Below are 23615 nucleotides of genomic sequence, written 5' to 3'. Positions count from 1 at the left end.
GAATTCCCTTTTAATAGCTCCAGAATCCTTCATTACTGAAACTTGGTGCTATAGTTTCCCACCATTTTGATGCAGGAAGTATTCAGGAAGTGTAAAGAGATTGATCTACTTACAACCATTTGTTTAGCAACCATTCAAAGTTACAACAGCATTGAAAAAAGTGATGACCAGCCCTTGCACTTATGACCCTAGTAGCATCTCCATGATCATGTGATCAAAATTTGGTCACTTGGCAATTGGCATGTATTTATGATGGTTGCAGCATCCCAGGATCAGAGGTTCGAATCACCATTTGTAATCTTCCCAGCTAGCTTCCAGCAAGATAAGTCGGGTGGGTTCTAAAATTTTTTACTACTGGTTCTGTGGGCGTGACTTATTTTGTGGGTGTGGCTTGATGGTCATGTGACAATTATTTAGGATTTAGCAGAGGTACTGGTCTACCAAGCTTTTAACTCCTTACAGAGCTGTAGCGATCTACCCATTTATTTTTGCAGGCACTGATCTACTCATGTATTTTTGCAGGCACCAGTCTACTCATTTGTTTTCTTTTAACACTGATCAGCTGTAGGGCGGCCCTTTGAAGCGAGAGTTTAAACAGTTTTTTTCCCTCTAGCCATCAGCTGGGACTCAGGAGGCAGCAATAGATTGGGGGTGGGGCCAAATAAAATGTAAGAATAACACCGTGGGGGGGCGGGGGGTCATAACCGGTTTGGTGACGTCATATTGTCACCGCTACCGGCTCAGCGGAACTGGGAGGAACCCACCACTGAGATAAGTCAATGGGAGATGACAGATTTGCTTAATGATATCTAATATGGCTGAAGGACCTGACTTCCCTTATATTACTTAAAGGATCCTGAAGAGGTTGAGAGTTGGAGTGCCTAAATGTAAAATCAATAGGCTCAGGTGGAGGTTCTTAGCGGATAAGAATATGCTATGTGAATGTGGAGAGACACAGAGCCTAGCCCATCTGCTGATATGTAGATATACTACCAGAAACATGTACTGATAACTTATTTCTGACCAATAAATTTACTTCAAGGTAAGTAACTACAGAAAATTGGGAACTATCACTGTTCTATAAACAGATTTCTGGCTTTCTAAAACCTTATGGAATACCATACATAATCATTTTTACGAATTTAAGATTCTATAGCTAATTGATAATGCTTATATATTACTAATAACAGTAAAGCTGAATAACAAGCATTCTAGTTGTTTCAGATTCTGAACTACAGCTTCAATTTATTATTTGGAGAGTTATAATTTAACTCTCTAATTGTACATTGCCCAGAGTGAGATGGGCCATCTCTAAACTAAACTTGATAAATAAATAAGTAAACAAACATTTTATGGAGTTTTCAGAGTTATCAGCCTTAATTCAAGAATCTTTCACTCTTCATTATAACAGCATCTTTGCAAAGATTAAGAATACAATTTTAGCACACACTTTTCTCATTAAGGGATATACTGGCACAACTATGTCTATATCCATAAAGTGATGAAACTGATACTGACAGGAAAAGGGATCTGCACCAATCATGCCAACTGACTTTCTATGTTCATCATAAAGGAAGATTACCTCCTTGGATTTCAGTAAAGTATTTGACAAAGCAGACCAAAACCTACGTCTTAGTAAATTAGAAAAATGTGGGATAGACACCATCACCACCAGATGGATTTGTAACTGGCTGGCAAACTGCACACAATGTGTACTCTTTAATAGAACAGCATCTATATGGAGAGAAGTAAGCAGTGGGGAACCCCAAGGTTTTGTCTTAGGCCCAGTATTCTTCAATATCTTCATACATTATTTAGACGAGGGAATACAAGAGGACTCGCAGTGGACACCAAGCTGGCAGAAATAGCCAAATACCCCAGACAATAGGCTCAAGATCCAGGAGGATCTCAACGGTTTCACATTGGACCCTACCTAACAAAATGAAATAAAATGGTGAGAAAAGCAAGATTTTGCATTTAGGCAAGAAAAAAACAAAGGTTTAAGTATATTGCATTTCCCTGAAAACAAGACCTAGCCTAATTTTTAAGTGTGCCTAATGTAAGCCCTAACCCAAAAATAAGCCCCAGTGAAGGGGTAGGCATGGCCAGGATAGGCAGTGAGCGTGCATAGACCGATGGTGTCTGGCAGCAGCCATAGCCTGCGCAGCGCAGGTGAGTTGATACCCTGTCCAAGCAGCAGCAGAGGCGGGGGGAAGCACGCCACATAGGCCACAGGAAAGCCAAGAGTCAGTGGGTCGGAGTGGACAGGTGACTGTGAGAGGCTCATCACATCTCTCAGTTTGCCTGTGGCCAGCATGGCACATCCGGATTGCATGCCTTCCGCCTTGTGTGTCTGCCTCCGTATGCTGCCGGTGCTGCTGCACAAAGACTAGCCTCCCACAACTGTCTGTCTATTCTGGCCCACTGACTCAGCTTTTCCAGGGCCTGTGCAGTGCATCCGGATTGCCTGCCTCCCACCCCCATGCCTCTGTCTTTGTCTGCTGCTTGGACAGGGAATCAACTGCGCTGCGCAGACTGCACAGTCCCAGAGTGTGCCAACCAAGGGACTGGTGGGCTGCAGCTGCTGTCAGATACTGTTAATCCCCACACACTTGCCATCTTGTGTGCACTGGGTGGTGCCCAGCCTGTCTGATCACCCTTAAAACCCAAGTGCTTATTTTGGAGCCCCCAAAAATATAAGTCCAGATCTTATTTTCAGGGAAACAGTGGAATAGGTGGAATCTGGCTTAATAGCAGTAACTGTAGGAGGAATCTTGGATTCCCAGTGGATAATCACTTTAAATATGAGACAGCGGTAAGCTGCAGCTGTCAAAAAAACAATGCAATCCTAGGCTGCATTAACAGAGCTAGAATCAAGATCATGGGAAATGTTAATACCATCTTATAATGCTGTGGTAAGACCACACTTGGAATATTGCATCTAGTTTATACAATATAAAAAAGATGTTGAGACTCTGGAAGGAATGCAAAGAAGAGCAAAGATGATTAGAGGACTGGAGACTAAAACATGAACAATTGCAGGAATTGGGTATGTCTTGCCTATTGAAAATGACTGGGCAATATGATAGCAATGTTCCAATGTTTGAGGGGCTGCCACAGAGAAGAGGGGGTGTGTCAATCTATTTATCAAAGCACCACAAGGCCAAACAAGAAGCAATGGATGAAAACTAATCAAGGAGGGAACCAACTTAGGGGAAATTTCCTGACAGAACAATTAACCAGTGGAACGACTTGCCTTCAGAAGTAGTGGCTGCTCTTATCACTGGAGGTTTTTAAAAAGATTGGGCAGCCATTTGTCCAGAATGGCATGTGGTTTCTTGCTTGTGCAGGGAGTTGGACTAGAAGACCTTCAAAGTCCCTTCCAACTCTGTTATTCTGAAGTTTAGGGTGTAGAGAAATCTCCTTAGACATTACTTAAACAATACGTTTTATTCCCCCCAAGTCAGGGGACTGCAGTTTTCTTGGCAAGTTTTCTAGAAGTGATTTATTATTGGCTGTTTCCTAGGGCTGAGAAAGAGAGTGACTGGCTCAAGGTCACCCACCTGACTTTGTGCCTAAAGCAGGACTAGAACTAACAGTCTTGTGGTTTCTACCCTAGTGCATTAACTGCTATGCCATACTGCCTCTCTTAACTGATTATTTGTGCTGTGTTACAAGAATCTGTATCGCTATAAATCCATCAAATAGTCATTAAACTATTGATTTTTGGCTTCCCAAGTTATGCAAGGTTGGGGACCATCAGAATTCAAGTCTAAACAAACTGGGGAAAGTTGATACATGTGATAATGCAGCAGCAATGTTCTTGTGTTATCTAAATACAGTAGGCAAAAACAGGTCAATTGCTAAACAAGAGAAGAAAAGCATGAAACATTCTGACACTAAAGCACATTCAGTTCCAATATCTTTAATCTTGAACTCCCATTCTTCAAAGACAGAACTTCCAGGGAAGACACGAGCTGAGTGGGGAATAAAGCTGAGCTTTTGTCACCCCACAAGTGTTAATTAATTACAAGGGACTCAAAATATCCATGTTAATAATTTCTGCTGTTGCAAAATTTCACTTTGATTATCTTATATACATTCAAGTGTCACATAAAATTGTCACTGCTATCATTTCATTTCTTTGATTTCGCTATATAATATAAAAAACAGCCAACCATGACTTGCATCTGACTTTAGCTCATCAAACTAATGCTACAAGTTTTATTATTACAAATGTCCATGTTGGGACATTCAAGATAAATATATCCTTCAATTCCATCTATGCCATTTGTTGCTGATCCTTTAAACTTGCTGCACTTGACTTTAACTTTCATACTGCAATATTCAGCTGACTAATTCTGGAACAGGTGAGCAAAATTGCTAGAAAACTATGATCTATTGTCTCAAAGTTCTGTTTTAGGACACTGTACATTGACTTAGACCGGCTATCTCCAACCTTTCTGGCTTTGTGGGGGGGAAGAGGGGATGGTTCCATGCAAGTGGGGAGAGAGTGTGTGTGCAGCTCCATTTGCACAAGCAGTGGACATGCACTCCCACTGCTTGCACATGCATTCACTGCTCACACTAATGGAGTTGTCCATGTACAATTGTCCATCCACTGTGTGCGCAAAGCATGTGTGTGCTTGCCTGCCTGCTGCTTCCACAGCCCAGTTCTGAACATGGTGCAGCCTGGTAATAAGTCATGGCCCAGGAGTTGGGGGGCCCTGATTTAGATTATAAAGAAATAAAAACAGAACAACTTTTATTAAAGCTGGTTTTGCATTATGACAGTTACTACACACATATTTTGAATTATACACTTTTTAAAACTGATTTATTACACCAATAGTGCTCACTCAGAACTATATTTTTCTATATATTTTGTAAAATTGAATATCTGAGAGATAGGGAACTTCATAAGATGTAAACCAATCTATATAGAAAGAAAGGCGGCATATAAATTGAGTTAATAAATAATAATTTCTGGAAAAAAAATCAAGTAATCTGAACAATTCTCTGGTCACTGCATTGATTATTTTTGTAAAACACATTGGAAAATGCAATATTGGTTGTACTTCTAAATGGAAAGAGCTTCAGAATCCCATTGTTTTCTACTCTCAATAGAGAGCTTCAAGAGATTGAAAAAAATTGAAAGTCACATAAGATATAAGGTTTATTTTTGCTATCTGATTTGATGCTAGAAGAAGAATGTATCATACTGATGCCACAGGTAAGTAGTAAACAGTTAAGAATTTTTAGGCACTGTAAGAAATAACGTATAAGATGTTTGGAAACTATTAAACAGTATGCATCTTGCTGTAACCCTATATAAACCTACTTTGGTTTTCCTCTGTTCTAGGTTGCCTTGAGAGCTAGAGAAAGAGAAAAAAGATTAATATACATCTCTATTAATAATAAACAGAAACATGATTTTCCAAGGCCTTAATAATGTTATAGAGATAACTTGGAAAAAGTCTTTTAAAAGATAGAACCAATCTAAAATAAAAGGAGAAAGCATAGTACTAAAATTTTAAGTACTGTAACCATTTAAATTAAGATGCTGTAACATTTTATCCAGTTTGCTGGAATTTTAAAAAAAGTGATTCCTTTGTGACTGAATAAAAGCTTATGTCCTAATACATATCTAGAGGATACTACATAGTCTTCCAACCTTGGATATTTAATAGCGGATATCTCAAATGAGGTATGAATTTCTAATATCTCAATGGATATTGTTGAGGTATCTGAAATATTCATTTTATTCTAAATACAACAGTACTTTGCTGAATGAGTACTATGGTCTATCCAAGGTATGCTGGACATTTGTGCTACACTAGGTATTAATATTGAATGAAGCTTCATTACATCTACAATTAATTTATACTTTTCTAAAGCAGCAATATTTCACAAATGTGTGATAAATTTTCTAATTAAAAACAACTGAATATTACAAAAAGATGTAAATATGTGTATTATATAAAAAGATAAAATAATTTGCACTATATTAAAGAACATAACTTGTAAAAAATATGAGAGCCAGGTTAATGTGGTGGGCAAAATGCTGGACTTGAAACTAGTAGACTATGTTCTAGGCATGAAGGCCAGCTGGGTGATTTTGACACTGTCTTTCAGCATTGTAGTTTTGGAGGAAGTAGAAGACAGGAGCATAATTATTTAATGTACTGCATATTCTATACAAAAATTTGTTGTTGTTTTTTACATCTGTTGTGTGGATGTTTGGGTGGTTTAGGGGTGGAGAATTGTGGTGGGTGGGAGTGTGTTTGGGGATTGTTATGTGTGTTGGACCTGGTCTTTGGGTGTTAAGGCAATTTCGTTGTATGGGTATACTGTGTATACACGTACAATGACAATAAAGTTATTTATTTAAAAAAGAGAGATGTATTCCTATTTACTTATACTCATTTAATCCAGTAATGACACAGGGAACCCTGAGATTCCTAGGCTGCTGTGACTAGATGTGATAAACACAAAAGAAGTCCTAATCTTCCTATGTAAACAGAAAGAAAAAAATAGATATTATTCTGGCTATTACCCTATCTCTGGAGGCTTGATTGTAGTTTAATCTCATGAGTTCTGCAAACCTTTGCTCATATAGATGAAGCAGCAGTACAAGGTAAAGGCCTGAGTTCATCAGCTCATCCTGGGCCTATATGTTAAATAAGACATTATGAAGAAACAACAAATACTATATTTTTTTGAGTATAAGATGCTCTGGAGTATATGACACACCTTAATTTTTAGGTTTTCCTCTTCCTTAGTTGAGGAGGAAAATAAGGGGGAAAAAATGTGCCTCTGCCTACCAGCATCCATTGGTATTTATCTGGCTAGCATCCTTAGCAAACAGCCTGGTCAACTTCAGCACATTAGCCTGATTCAGCATGAGCAACTGATTGGTGGGTGGATCAAATACCCCCAATCAGCTGTTCCCAGAGGTGAACTTTAGCAACAGATTCGCTGGTTGTGAACGCACAAGTGCGCAGATACGCAGCTTCAAACATGCAGCTGATCATCGCAGGGTGCTCCAGTGAGTACAACAGGGGAATCGTGGAACTAGTCCGACAAGGCAGCAGCTGTTCCGGGTTTTTTAGGGGGGAAAAAGTGTGTCTTATACTCTGAAAAATATGGTAATTTTATATTAACTGAGCATATTTCTGTTATCATCTGGCACAAGATGCATGAATACAAGAAAAGTATAAAAACTTTAAATCCTTTCTATTGGATATTTTTTGAATATTTCCCATCATTATGGAACATGATATGAGGACTTTATTTTGTGAAGAAGGAAGAAATTATTTCATGAAAAATAACTCTGCAATTAGAACAGGATTTGTAAACAGTGCTCTCTAACATAAGCCATCAGTTTTAAAATTCCAGAGTCTACTATGCTTTTCTAATTGATCTTAATGACATTTTCCAGACAACTGCCCTACCAGGTACATTAAAATGCCTACTAAGATGTCAATTGTGAATTGCAAACTATCTTATTCAACTAGCATTCAAGTTTGCTATCACCAAGCTGAACAAGATCTGAGTGCCTGCATAACTTGAATATATCTGAACTTCAATGTGTGATAAATTAGTACAAATCCCTTCATCCTGTCTTCCACAAAAGGGAAATAGCTTGCTAGCATCAACACTTCCCACAATATTCATCGATCTCCAGCAGCAGTCCAGGCATCTCTTAACCCAATTGATCACCCTCAGCTTTTCTATAAATTCCAGACACTGATCAGATCTGTGAGAAAAGAAAGGTTGTAAGGTTTCTGCCCTCTTATTCCAGGTGACAATCAAGAGCTCAATAGGATCATGCAGCAAACCATCAACAATAGGCAAGAAAATGGTAAATGAACCTTCCACCCTAGATGAGTTCAAATCACCACAATCAGATGGATTACACCCCAAGGTTCTGAAGGAACTGAGACATGATCTCAGAACCACTGATCCTGTAGCACCAGAGAACTACCAAAGGACTGGAAAACAGCTAATGTAGTTCACATCTTCAAAAAAGGGGGAAAAAATAGATCCAGGAAACTATAGTCCTGTCAGCCTGATCTCAATACCTGGGAAGATTCTGGGAAAAATAAGCAATGAATCAGTGAACACCTAGAGGCAAACAAAGTCATAACCAAAAGCCAATGTGGGTTTGTCAAAAACAGATCATGCCAAACAAATCTTATTGCATTCTTTGACAAAGTGACAAAATTAGTGGACCAGAAGAATGCTGTTGATATAATTTCCTTGGGCTTCACTGAGGTATTTGATAAAGTAGATCACAACATACTACTTGATAAGATAGAAAAAATGTGAGTTAGACATCATCACCACCAGATAGATTCATATCTGGCTGACCAACTGCATTCAACGTGTAGTCCTTGATGGAACTGCATCTATATAGAGGAAAGTATGCAGTGGGGTACCCCAAGGCTCTGTTTTAGGCCCAATATTCTTCAATATCTTCATCAATGATTTAGATGAGTGGATAGATGAGGAACTCATCAAATTTGCAGATGACACCAAGCTGGCAGGAATAGCCAACACTCCAGAAGATAGGCTTAAAATACAGAAGGATCTGGACAGACTTGAACATTGGCGCTATCTAACAAAATGAAATTCAATGATGAAAAAAGTAAGTTTTACACAAGAAAACCAAAAGCACAGGTATAGTATAGTAGGTGGCATCTCGCTCAACAGCAGCAACTGTGAGAGGGCTCTTGGAGTCCTAGTGGACAATCATTTAAATATGAGCCAGCAGTGCATTGTAGCTGCCAAAAAAGCCAACACAGTTCTAGGCTGCATTAACAGAGGGATAGAATCAAGATCACATGAAGTGTCAATACCACTTTATAATGTAAGACCACACTTGAAATATTGCATCGTTTGGTTGCCATAATATATATAAAAAATTAAGACTCCAGAAAGAGTACAGAGAAGAGCAAAAAAGATGATTAGGGGACTGGAGGCTAAATCATTTAAAGAACGATTGTTGGAATTGGGTATGTCTAGTTTAATGAAAAGACTAGAGGTGACATGATAGCAGTGTTCCAATATCTCAGGGGTTGCCACAAAGAAGAGGGATTCAAGCTATTCTCCAAAGCACCTGAAAGCAGGAGAAAGAAACAATGGATGGAAAATAATCAAGGAGCAAAGCAACCTAGAACTAAAGAGAAATTTCCTGATAGGGTTGGTATAGGGTTTCCTGCCTGAGCAGGATGTTGGACTAGAAGACCTCCAAGGTCTCTTCCAACTCTGTTATTCTGTTATTCTCAATAAACCCCAGATTACTATGGAATCTGTCTGGACCTCACTGTTGCCACCAGTGGACCAATGAAATAGGTTCTGTCTCCCTGCAGTGGGGAATAATATATGTTAAAAAATCTCTTGGTTATCAGGGCATGATTTGACCATGACATGGGAATCACAGACAGTTCTTCCAATTCCAGATCAATTGCCACTGCTCCAAACTGAAAACAGGCCAATGCCCATACTGGCCCTGGAATGATCTGGGTTACACTCATGGCTGTCACAGTGGCAAATAGCCTCAGAACCATCCACAGAGAAGACAGATAAAATTGGGAAACTTCACTGCCCCTCAGAAATGGAGTCAAGGAGTTCTGACAGGGAGATCATCATGCAGCAGAGAGGCTATAACAATCTCAACTGATGTCTAGAGAGCAATTTTATCTCACATGAAGTAACTTTTGGGACAGCACATCTGAAAGCTTTGAGGAACACCTCTCCATTACCTCAGAAAGAGCAAAGAAGTAACTAATTCTAACTAAAGTAGAAGAATTGAACAAAGACTAATTGAGCATGTAGAACAGCACAAAACCAATAGAATAAGGTTGTCTGCGTTGAAGTTTGTTCCAAAGAAGCAGCATAACCATTGCAAGATGCCACTACTGCGATATCAAATATAAGCACCCACTCATTACCAGAAACAAACCAATAATAAATCACACAGATGCTGTCATAACTGAAAGCCAAAGAATGCACCATCAAAATGGAAATCAGGCTAGAAAATAAGATTAGCAAGCTGAGATTGGTTGCAAATTAGTTAGAACAGATGAAAAAAAAATGTGAAGAACAAGAAGACCAAAGAATGCTTAATCAAGAAATACCATTTAGAAACAAGGAAGATTAAGGAAGCACTGGAAATCATAAAGCAGCAAATAACAGCAATAGCTAAGAAAATAGAAGATACAAAGTTTGGATTTCTAAGTATAGTTAGAATCTCCAGTTTCATATAATTTTCATCAAGGAATATAATCAAAGATATTTACTTTCTTCCATAAAGGATGGATTTGTCAGAATAGCTGATTTCTTACCTGAGACTGTTGGTGATTCCTGTAGTAGTCATTCACATTAAAATCATCCAGATCTACAGTGAGAGTCTGCTTACACAATTCACAGGTTTTCACTGCACCAAGCTCAGCACCTAATGAACACAAATTTTTTCCTATCTTATTTGTAAGATATATTTACTGGAGATTAAATAGTTTAATATACTCTCTAATTATATCACATATTTGATCAGTTCATAGCTATATATACAATTTTGTAGTCACAATCACATTATAGAATTGGTATTTTGTTTACTGGTGTTAACATATTGATATCCATTTTACAGCCTACAAGACATTTATTTATTTATAAAATTTATCTTAGCACATAGTAGACAGTAGTGGGCAGCTGAAACATGCTTGAAATGTATAGATAATATGTGTATGTGCCTTCAAATGATTGGAGCTATTTGGACAGCTCCCTCCAGTTTTCTTGGCAAGATTTTGGAACTGATTTGCCATTGTCTGCTTCCTAGACTGAGAAAATGACTGGTACCAGGTCACTCAGGTGGCTTTATGCCCAAGGTGGAACTAGAACTCTTGGTCTCCCAATATCTAGAGTAATGCCTTAACCATTACACCAAATTGGGTCTTACTTATATTAATAGGGAAATATAATACTTTTGTGTCACAGGTAATTTATTGCACATTTTGAGCATATATAAAAAGTTGCTTAGTAGTATCCTAATATGAGAAGTCTGAAACCGGTACCTGCAACCCTCAGTTTTCTTTTTACTAATGGTTTCTCAAGAAAGCAAAATGAAAAATAAATAGATAGAATTTGCTGAAGAACAAAATGTCAACAAAATGACCAACAATAAAAAGAGTTCCGATTATCTGTTCAAATGTATGCAAAATAATGCAGCTACTGCAGCAGTAAAATAAAACACACACACACATAAGGAGGGAATGGAGGCATCTATCTAATAATGCAAAAATGAAGTTGAGAATCCTATCAGCTACAGTATATAGGTTTCTGGTAATAATTCTGAGCATATGTAAAGTCCATATATGTGATACACAGACACCACAATGGATAAACTACTATAAAAACCTGGAAACTTCTACCTTTCCTTAATGTGTTCATACAGTATATCTGTGAAGTACAAGAAATATATAGATAGAGGAACTATATTATTAATAAATATCCAGAAAGTAGGAATAATAATAAGTAAACTAGTAAATATTATCAAAAAAGTAGGGATTTCTGCTTCTTTGAGAAGTACTTCCATTCTCTCAGTATCCAAGGATTATAGATTTTATTTATTTATATACAGATAGCCTTCTATAACTTACTGTATATCCCTCTAATTCAAGGGCCATCTATCTATCCATTTCAGGTTTCTTTTCTTTATGGACACACACATATCACAGCTACATAGCAAAGTTGTTGGTGTCATAATGCCATATAAAGTTCTAGCACTGCCTCTACATTGTACCATATGACTGTCACTAGGTGTTGTGCCTTGAGATTCTTGACGAGTATATCTTGTATTTTTATGTACACTGAGAACATATGCACCAAAGACAAATTCCTTATGTGTCCAATCACACTTGATTCTATTCTGTTCTGTTCTGTTCTGTTCTGTTCTGTTCTGTTCTACAAGCCAGTAAGCATAGCTGCTTTACTTTCTTATTCAAGGACAATAATTTGGGCAAACATTTAAAACAGAGCATTGTGAGCTTGTTCTTGATTCCTAAGAATGAAAGATCTTCCTCTAGGATTTCTGAGAAATTGGAGGAACGGATGCAGAGTTCTCTGCTGTGCACTTGTTTATTTTTGCTGTGAAGAAAATAATATAAAGGAAAAAATAATATAAAGGAAGAGAACAATCACATATGATAAGAATATTGCAGAGTGCTGGGAAATTGGATGAATAAAAGGTAGATTGCAGAATAAAAACTGCAAATGTTTAAAAAAATAGATTACTGTGAATTTAGATCATTTATTTATCAAGTGTGGTAATGTGAAATTATGCATTATAAGTTCCATTAATTAATTTTGTAGATTGATATAGGAAATTACAGTGTGGTCTGAAATTCAGAGTATCTTCCTTTCAGATAAATACAGTAGATATGATTAAGACACATTAAGCTCAATAATGGAAGCGTGCACCAAAAATAATTAGTTGACATGCTTTAAGCAGACTTAAGCATGCACATTGAACTTAACCTGCAGTCTAAGTTTGGACTAATCAATCAATAAAAAATAAAATCAAAATATCTGTAGCTAATCCATACCTAGTTAAGATTAGCCATGAATTATTATAATGATATATTGTTACAATATATTGAAAATGCTTATGTGGAATTTTATTGTATGTGTGTAAGTCTAATACATACCTCACTTGTTCTTGCTTCATTTTTTTCTTTAGTTTTAATACACATATAACCCACACATATATACATATACATACACTGTGTGCACAATTATTAGGGAAGCTGTATTTTGGAGGATTAATTTTATTATTGAACAACTACAATGCTCTCAGTCAATCCAAAATGTTAATAAACCTCAAACCTGAATATTTAAGAAAGTAAAAGTGAGGTTATGGCTTTCGTAGGAGAATATCTGTACACAATTATTGGGCAACTATTAGTGTGCAGAATTATTATGCAACTGAATGAAAAATGATTTTTTTTCCCATGTCATTTATTTTCATCTGTTAATGTGAGAATAATAAACAAACAACTCAAAATTTACAAACAAGTCTGACATTTAAAAAAAAATCAGTAACAGTTTCAATAACAGACATAAGCCTTCCATTCATGGAGTCTGTCAGTTTCTTCATCTGTTGACTATCAACTTTTTGTGGAGCAGCAACCACAATGTCAGCGTTCCAGAAAAACCCCAACTCCCAATAAAGACGCGGAAGCAGGCATTTTCCAAAGTTCTCTTTACTAGAATAGGTAAACTGGCACATCTGAGAAATCCCGAAATCCTGAAAAGCCCGGGCTTTTCTTCAGTAATTCAAAGCTTCCAAAACCATTCCCTTTCTCCCCAGTCGATCACATGCTCCAATCAAACTCTGTTCCACCTCGACCCAGCCCCTGACCACTCCTCCTCCAGATGCTGGATTGCCCTGACCTTAACTGACAGGAAGAACGCTATTATGTCTACTAATTCCCCACTCCTAAATCCCCCCTCCTACTTTCCTATGCATGAGAAGGTGGCAGCATTGAAGCTTCCGGCCTAATATGGCTTCCAAGGCTGATACACAGCCTCCCAGACACTGTTCAGAGAGGTGTATTGTTTTCCTTCACCATAAATCTCCTGTTTAAGAAGGGCCCACAAGTTCTCAATAGGGTGAGGGTCAGGTGAGGAAGGGGGGCATGCCATTATTCTTTCATTTTTAAGGCCTTTACTGGCTAGCCATGCAGTGAAGTACTTCAATGCACGTGATGGAGCATTGTCCTGCATAAAAATCATGGTCTTCTTGAAAGATGCAGACTTTTTTCCTATACCACTGCTTGAAGAAAGTGTCTTCTAAAAACTGGCAGTAGGTTTGGGAGTTGATTTTGAGTCCATCTTCAGCCTGAAAAGGTCCAACTAGCTCATCTTCAATAATACCAGCCCATACCAGTACATCACCTCCACTTTACTGGTATCTGAGTCAAAGTGGAGCTCTGTGCCCATTACTGATCCAGCCACGGGTCCATCCATCTGGTCCATCAAAAGTCACTTCATCTCATCAGTCCATAAAAGCTTTGAAAAATCTGTCTTCAGATATTTTTTAGCCCAGTCTTGCTATTTCAACTTATGCACCTTGTTCAGTGGTGGTCGGATTTCAGCCTTCCTTACCTTGGCCATGTCTCTGAGCACTGAACACCTTGTACTTCTGGGACTCCAGGTAGGTTGTAGTTCTGAAATATGACAGCACTGGAGGATAATCGGTTCCTGGTAGCTTCACATTTGATTCTTCTCAAATCTTTGGCAGTTAAAGTGTGTCTTTTTTTCTCAACACGTTTCTTGCGACCCTGTTGACTATTTGCAATAAAACATTTGATGGTTCTGTGATCACACCCCAATATCTTAGGAATTTCAAGACTGCTGCATCCCTCTGAAAGACTTCTTACAATTTTTGACTTTTCAGAGTCAGTTAAATCTCTTTTTTAGCCCATTTTGCCTGAGGAAAAGAAGCTGCCTAATTATTCTGCACATCTTGATATAGGGTATTGATCTCCTTAGGCCACACCCTCTCTCATTACACAAATTCACATCACCTGATATGCTTATATCCACTAAGCATTTAAGTTTATATAGCTTGGAGGTAGAAAATATGCATATAAAGGATGATATGGTCAAAATACTCACTTGCCTAATAATTGTGCACATGGTGTATGAGTATATATATATATATATATATATATATATATATATATATATTCTCAGGTTTTCGCGGGTGTTTGTATGTAGGTCTTTGGTTATTCGGGTCTTCTCCCACATAAAATTGGAAGTGTCTTGGCGACGTTTCGACGAAGTCTCATTCGTCATCTTCAGGCTGGTGTTCTCAGCTTCGTGCTTCCACGTTGCTCCTGGAAGCACGAAGTCGAGAACACCAGCCTGAAGATGATGAATGAGACTTCGTCGAAACGTCGCCAAGACACTTCCAATTTTACGTGGGAGAAGACCCGAATAACCAAAGACCTACATATATATATATATATATATATATATATATATATATATATATATACCCATACACACTCATAAGCACACACACACACATGTATACTGTAAATATACACACATATGCACATATAATATCCATCATACTGTGTATATATATATATATATATATATATATATATATATATATTTCATCCTGCAGTGGATAGACAATGGCTAAAATGGTGATGATCTCTCTCTCTCTCTCTCTCTCTCCCCCTCACACACACACACACACATATATATACACAGTATTTTTTGGAGTATAAGACACACTTTTTCCCCCACCAAAGAGGGCAAAAATTTTGGTGTGTCTTATACACAAAATGTAGCCCTGCCCACCTGCTGGCCCCCACCTTTTAGCCTCTGCCTCCCAGCAATTTACCTCCTTGCAGCAAACAGCCTGTTTCAGCTTCACCAGTCTGATTTGGACTGGCTTCCTGATCCTCAGCTGTTTCAAATTGCAGGGATTGCCATTGCCGATTGCCACGTGGGCCTCTGCTGTTTGCTGCAAGGAGGCAAATTGCTGGGAGGCAGATTTTTTTTTTCTTGTGCTAATCAAGATGTGCTGAAAATGAAAATGAAACTAAATCAGGCTGTTTGCTGTTTGCTGCAACTTCTCTGGAGACTCAGGGCGGCTTACAATGCATTAAGCAATAGCCTTCATACTTTTGTATATACCTGCTTAGTAGGGCTTGCAGCCCCCTCAAGCAGTGTTCTTTTTATACAAAGTCAGCTTATTGCCCCCACAATCCAGGTCCTCATTTTACCTACCTCGGAAGGATGGAAGGCTGAGTCAACCTTGAGCCTGGTGAAATTTGAACTTGCAGTAATTGCAGGCAGCTGGCAGCTAAGTGCTACTTAACAGCACTTTAGTCCGCTGCGCCACCAAGGCTCTTGTCATTATACATACATACATACATACATACATACATACATACATACATACACGCACATACACACATATACATATATACAAGCATACATATTTTGTTGTTAGTTGCGAAGTTGTATCTGAGCCATCGCAACCCCATGGACATGTTCCTCCAGGCCTTCCTGTTCTCTATCATTCTCTGGAGTCCATTTAAGCTCACGCCTAGTGCTTCAGTGACTCCATCCAGCCACCTCATTCTCTGTCGTCCCGTTCTTCGTTTGCCCTCAATCTTTCCCAGCGTTAGGTTCTTCTCCAGTGAGTCCTTCCTTCTCATTGGTCATTAGGTGGCCAAAGTATTTGAGTTTCATCTTCAGGATCTGGCCTTCCAAAGAGCAGTCAGAGTTTATCTCTAGGACTGAATGGCTTAATTGCCTTGCAGTCCAAGGGACTCGCAGGAGTCTTCTCCAGCACCATAATTCAAAGGCCTCAATTCTTTGGCACTCAGCCTTTCTTATGATCCAACTTTCACAGCCATACATTGCAACTGGGAAAACCATAGCCTTGACTATACATATTACATATACATATACACATACACATACACATATTCATAGACATATACACACACACACACACACACTTGATGATTGAGCTATTCAATAACACAATGAAACATCTAAAATGTTTATGCTAATATTTGTTTGTTCTTTGAACCTTTAACCATACCTGATTTTATTTTAGCCTTTAGCCATGATTTTAGACATTCCTGATGGACAAATCGAAGACTTCCTCCACATCCACAAGGTTCTAGCAGAGGATTGGTTACAGATCCTCCTGCAATTTGGCATATCCGACACTGATCTCCCTCCTCTTCAGGGTCTTCTGCCAGGAGACTGGAAATATAAGGAATTTTTCAATGTTGCAAAATTTGAATCCAAAGATCTGGAAGAATGGCATTTAAAAGTCCACACCTACAATAGGTTTGAGAATTATCAAAATAAAGGAGCAGTGGGAAAAAGCAATTTCTTACTTTTGAATTTTCTCTTACATGCTGAGTATACTCAATTTAATTATAATACAAAATTACAAAAGGAATAATGTCTCTCTTTTTCAGGCTTCAATCAAATTAGCAAACAACTTTGTTTCTCAAAAACTAGAGAACTAAAGGGTTAGATATACCAAACTTAATTCTTATTAAACCAAATGCACAGTATAGAATAGGTGGTATCTGGCTCAACACCAGTGGCTGTGAGAGAAACCTAGTAGTCCTAGTGGACAACCACTTAAATATGAGCCAGAAATTTGCTGCAGCTTCCAAAACAGCCAGCCTAAGCTGCATCAACAGAGGGATAATATCAAGGTCACATGAAGTGCTAGTACTGTTTTATATTGCACTGATAAGATCACACTTGGAATACTGCATCCAGTTTTGGTTACCACAATACAAAAAAGATGTTGAGACTCTAGAAAGAATGCAGAGAAGAGCAACAAAGATGATTAGGGAGTTGGAGGCTAAAACATATGATGAACATCTAATGAAGAAAAGGACTAGGGATGAGATGATAGCAGTCTTTCAATATTTGAGGGGCTGTTAAAGAGAAGAGGGGGATCACATTATTCTTCAAAGCAACTTTATTCTCCAAATGCAGAACAAAAAAAATAACATATGAAACAGGGGTGGGTTCTACTTACCTTTACTACCGGTTTGCAACGGGGCTGCGCATCTCATCTCATCTCTCTGGAACCCGCACTGCATATCAGACATTAATACAATTGAACGTGTCCAGAAATATTTCACAAGAAGAGTCCTCCACTCCTCTGCTCACAACAAAATACCTTATGCCACCAGACTTGAAATTTTGGGCTTAGTAAACTTAGAACTACGCCGCCTTCGGTATGACGTAAGTGTAGCTCATAAAATTATCTGCTACAATGTCCTACCTGTCAATGACTACTTCAGCTTCGACCAAAACAATACATGAGCACACAATAGATACAAACTTAAAGTGAACCGCTCCAAACTCGATTGCAGAAAATATGACTTTAGCAACAGAGTGGTCAATGCCTGGAATGCACTACTTGACTGTGGTTTCATCCCACAACCCCCAAAATTTTAACCTAAGACTGTCTACTGTTGACCTCACTCCATTCCTAAGAGGTCTGTAAGGGGCGTGCATAAGTGCACCAGTGTGCTTACCGTCCCTGTCCTAATGTTTCCTCTATTTGTATCTATTTTATGTATCCAATCCATGCTTATACTTATATATATATTACCTAATACGTTCTTGACAAATAAATAAAATAAAAAAATAAAAATTCATAAAATTATCTCCTGCTTTTTTTAAATACAAAACTTCTTTGGTTTCCTTCTAGTTTACTTCTTACCTATAAAAGAACCCTTATATTTTGTGAAAATATCAGTCATTTGGATTTACTAGGCAAGTTAATTGCTAAATAGTTTTCATTAAAAGATTGCATGTTCATAAGAAATTTAAGAAGAACCTTGCTACATTAAGTGAAAGGTCCAAGTGAGGGACAAATAACATTCTACCTTACAGACATATTAGAGCAGGAAAACTAAACTGCCTGAGGACCCTGGAGGGGTAGAGACAAATAGCAAAAAACAAGTTGTGAAGGGAAAGAATATATGGGCACAGTAGCAGATACTATTTATTTTTAAAATTTTACTCTATGCATTAGACTTTATATTGCTTCTGTAAAGGTCATGTTATAATTTATATTGCTTTTTAAGTCCTATGCATCGTTTTCAGAAAGTATACAATCTTGTGGGTTTTGGAATCCAGTGTACCTGGGCATGCCAATCAAGAATACTTTGTTGCAACTTTCTCCAAATGTTTTGATTCCTTATTTAAGAGAGCACTTTTCCCAAAACAACCCATCTACTTCAGATCATTATACTGTGATGAGCTAGAAGCTTTCAAAAACTTTATTAATATGATCAAAAGGTAATAGCTTTCATTATTGCTTCCTAAGAACTGGTATTCACTGCACCCATCTATGACTATGGAAGGAGGCGTTCAGGAGTGTTACCCATAGATAGTCTAAATTCCTTTTAAAATACCGGTATCTACAATTTTGTTCATGTCTGTGATAATTGAGGAATGGAAAAAGAATAATGGTGCCACATACGATCCCATTAATAAAATGGGATTGACATGGCTTGAGAACAAATCGAGAAACTAAAAGCAAGCCAGCTAGCCAGCCAGCCAACCAACCAACCAACCAAAAAATACAGCTTAGTCAGCTAAATTTCCTATCTTGTCCCTGCTCCTACTTTGTCATTCTGCTTGAAAAAGAGCTTCTGGAATTCAAATTCTTGCATACTACTTTATAATCTGGTAATGACAAATTGTTAACAGTTAAGCATTCTGGCATTATCCTCAAAAGCAGCATGACTGCATGATTGCTTTTGGTGTAAAAGACAAAAATTTTACAATCCCTTGTTAATTATAAAAAAATATTACACACTACAAAGAGATTTTAAATATGAAGGACTTTAAAATTAAAATTTATTATAATACAGAACAAAAAATGCTTGCCAAATTCCAGAACTGTTTATAGCAATAGCATTTACATATCACTTCACAATGCTTTACAGCCCTCTCAAAGTGGTTTACAGAGTCAGCATTTTGCCCCCAACAATCTAGGTTCTCATTTTACTGACCTCGGAAGGATGGAAGGCTGAGTCAACCTTGAGTCTGGTGAGATTCGAACTGCCAAATTACAGGCAGCCAACAGTCAGGAGAAGTAGCCTGCAGTACTGCATTTTAACCATTGCGTCACCACAGCTCTTATATTTTGTTATTTACATCAATCATCAAGCTGGTTTAAAAAGTTCACTCTATTTTAGAATAATTAGTTGCCCACATTTACAGATAGTGAGAATAGTTTTTAAAGAGCTTCTCATTTATGATTTGCTTTTTCCCAATTTGTTTTTGAAAACGGATGTTAGGATTTCTAATGAAATTCACATGGTTCAGCTCAGTTTTACTTTTAAAAATGGAAAGCTGCTAGAGGCAGATGGTCACTTTAGTGACAATGGCAAAGGCATCAATTCATACTGCATGAGAGAAGGCAATAGTAAATCACTTTTGTATTTTTACAAAGAAAGCCATATGGATAGAATATATAAAATGCCTGATGATATATTGCTATATGATGGGTCCCTCAGATTGGATGGCACTCAACCTGCTACTCAGGAAGAGCTGAGGATCTTTCAGAGTAGTAATGGTGCTTATTATGTGGTTAGATTAAATCTTTGGGACATCAAGTTTTCATTCAGGAAAAAAATCTGTACCTGCAAAAACAGGACTACAGCAGGAACATGGAATCTAAGAAGCACTAACATGGGAAAACCCAACATAGTAAAAGATGAATGAGTACAAATTGACATCTTAGGCAGTAGTGATTTGAGATAGATTGAGATTGGACTCTTTCATTTAGGTTACACTGTTTTATTACTCAGGACATGAAAAAGAAAGAACTGTTTCTTTTATAATTAGGAAAGATATAGCAAGAACAGTACTTGATTTCAATGCAATCAATGACAAAATAATGTTGATTAGACATTGTGACCATCCCTTCAGTCATTCAAGTTTAAGCTCCAACCATCAATGCAGAAAAAGAGGAGGTTGATTAGTTTTATGATGTTTAACTTGAAATCAATAGACTATGCAAGCAAGCAGTGCTGCTTATGATTGGAGACTGGAATGCCAAAGTTGGAAACATGGAAGAGGAAAATGTAGTTGAATTGTATGGCATAGAAGACCAAAATGAAACAAGAGACTGGCTTCTCAATTTTTGCCATGTCAACTATTTCTTCATAGATAACATTATCTTCAAACAATCAAAATAATACATCTATACATGGATATCACCTGATAGAGAAATATAAAGGTGATGGAGGAGTTCAATTATAGTATCAAAGATATGATCAGATGCTGACTGTGGAAATCATGAACTGTTCACATGAAGTTTCAAGTTAAGCTAACAAAGAAGAAAGCCAGTCATTTTCCACAATATTATCTTGAGCATTTAACCCATCATTTTCAAGATTATCAGGAACTGCTTTGAAGTCCTGAATTTCATTGAAACAGAATAATTACACCATTAATTTAAAGAAGTTGTTAAGGATAAATGTGAAAAGGAATTGCCAAAAATAAAACAAAAACAAAAAAGCAAATTGGATGTCAGGACAAACTATTGCCAAAAGAAAAGCCAAGGCCAATAAAGACGAAAAAATTTCAAGTAGCTGATAGAAAAGATAAGAAGCAGGACATGTATAAAGACACTGACATGGAAAAACAAGAATAATCTTTCAAAAAATCTCTGAACTCAGAAGGAGGTCCAACCTTGAATTGATATACTAAAGCAGAGGTTACCAACCTTTCGGACCTCAGGAACCACTAAATTCATAATTTTAAATCCCGTGGACCATTAATATGAATCTAGCGCACCACTTACTGAAGCATCTGGATTGGAGTGACGGGATGGGGTCCTTCAGGCACTTAGCTTGGCCACCTGTTTCTGCAACCTTAAACACTCAAAGTGCCATTTGGACTCGTTTCCAACAGAAAACAAAACACTGGGAGCCACAAAATCTGGGTGGGTGTGGCCAACTCAACATCACTCATTCCCACCCAGTCACATGACCTCCCAACCATGCCTACCCAGGTTTTGTGGCTCCCAATGTTTTCTTTTCTATGAGAAACAGGTATCTCTCGGTGTCTCTCTCTCTCTCTCTCTCTCTCTCTCTCTCTCTCTCTCTCTCTCTTTCTCTCTCATTCTGATTTTCTGGCACTCTCTGGGTCTCATGGGCATTTCTTCGGCCTTTGTTGATGCTGGACGCATCTCGGTTGCGCAGGGAGACACACAACCTGCTCTCCGCCCCAATACACTCACTCAACCCAGATCATAATGGGCTCCAGGATGAGGGGACGCCATTTCCCCCATTGTGAAGCACGCTAAATTTAACTGTGTTGCACAAGATGCTGCAAGAGCAGTGGGCAGGCCATGGAGACACCAACAGCAGCAGCGGAGAGAAACAGCCACGTCGGGCCAGTGTCTCGGGCTAGAGAGGAAATTGTGTGTCTCCCTGAGCAACTGAGGTGTATGCAGCACCAACAAGGGCCGGAAGAAGCACCCACGAGACCCAGCAAGAAATGAACCAAGTACAGGGGTGCTTCGCTCCCATTCTGGAATATGGAGCGAGTCTCCATCCCCTGTCGGCCAGCCACTGGTGGGTTCAACCGAAAGAGAGCTACAGCAGGAGGACAAAAGAGCCACCCATTGCTTCGGCCCACCTGCGCCACCCCCCCTTACTGCAACAGCACCGTTACCTTGTTCCAGCTGGTGAGGGCTCCTTGTACGTTGCACCACCTGCAAAATTGCACATTGCACATACCACCCTCTATGGTGGAAATTTCCAGCCCCACCCCGAGCTGCCTGCCTGGTCCCATATTCCAGAGCTCTAGTCACAGGACTAGCCCATTGGTCATCCCAGAGCAGCTCTTCCACCCAGGTGTACTGCGGACCACCGTTGGTGACTGCTGTACTAAAGAATGTTAATGGACAGATGGTTACCAATTCAAGGGAAATAAAACAAAGATGGAAGGATTAAACTGAAATACTGTACATCAGAGATGTCAACATCCAAGATACCTGAAAAGATATTCCTTACTTGCAAGAATCTCTAATACTAGAAGATGAAGTTACATTAGAACTCCAAGCTTTATCAAGTTGAAAGCTCCAGGAACTACTAGAATACTCACAAACATATGGTAAACCCAGTGGTGGGATTCAAATAATTTAACAACCGGTTCTCTGCCCTAATGACCAGCTGGTAGGCATGGCTCGGAGAGGCAGTTTCTTTATTGCAGGGCAATAAAGATTAGGCTAGAAACAACACCAGAATGTTTCCTTCCTGCCTTCCTTACAGGATTAGTCCTGTAAAGTGGAAAAAAACAAAATAAGATTTCTTCCAACAACTGGTTCTCTAAACTGCTTAGAAAGTGAACAGCCGATTCTCCCGAATAGGTGCGAACTGGCTGAATTCCACCACTGGGTAAGCCACAGAAAAAGAATCATAATAGATCCAACAACAACACAGTGGCCAACAGATTGGAAGAGTTGCTACATCCTAGTTCCAAAAGAAAGAAGAAATATAAAGATCAAGCTGAAGACAGATAGAACAACCAGTCTTAACTGAAATGAGGATATTGAAATAGTGGCAGCTTTCTGCCATTTAGGATCAATCATCAACAGATGTTAGGCCTAAGTTCAAAGACAACACAATGTGATCCAATTGAGCAATTCTTTATTTGCTTACACCTAATAAACAGAATCTTACCAAACTAAAGCTATAATTTTCTAAACTAATAGATGAGACCTGGGCATTTTACAACCTACAGGTTACATCTGGCCTATGGACTGTCCTTTTCTGGCCCATGGTGTTGGGGTGCATATGACAGCATCGCTGGCGGAGGGCATGGTGGTGATGGGGATGTGGCAGTGTCAGCAGCACTTCACAACAGTCCCAGTTTCTCGAGGAGAAAGAAGAAAGGGAAAAGGAGAGGAAGAAAAGAGAGGGGAAAGAGGAGTAGAGGAGAAGGTTAGGAGGGGGGGAAGAAGAGAGAAGTGGGGGAAGAGAAGGGGAAGTAGGAAAAAGAAGGAGAGAAAGAACGAAGGA

General features: G+C 38.5%; 1 protein-coding gene across 2 annotated transcripts in view; it reads right to left on the bottom strand.

Moving 5' to 3' along the window:
• Nucleotides 1–23615, bottom strand: part of MARCHF10 (membrane associated ring-CH-type finger 10) — an 86368-nt gene that overhangs the window by 2996 nt on the left and 59757 nt on the right. For both annotated transcript variants that reach the window (XM_034416176.3, XM_060691739.2), the window contains 4 exons: nucleotides 16634–16800; nucleotides 10350–10459; nucleotides 6557–6670; nucleotides 5342–5375 (listed from right to left, as the gene is read on the bottom strand). In XM_034416176.3, the coding sequence (XP_034272067.1) occupies nucleotides 5342–5375; nucleotides 6557–6670; nucleotides 10350–10459; nucleotides 16634–16800 (425 nt within the window). The remainder of the gene's footprint in view (nucleotides 1–5341; nucleotides 5376–6556; nucleotides 6671–10349; nucleotides 10460–16633; nucleotides 16801–23615) is intronic.

Source organism: Pantherophis guttatus, chromosome 4, assembly GCF_059756535.1.
Source record: "Pantherophis guttatus breed Tessera chromosome 4, ASM5975653v1, whole genome shotgun sequence".
Classification (NCBI taxonomy): Eukaryota; Metazoa; Chordata; class Lepidosauria; order Squamata; family Colubridae; genus Pantherophis; species Pantherophis guttatus.
This window is presented reverse-complemented; position numbering and strand designations above follow the sequence as displayed.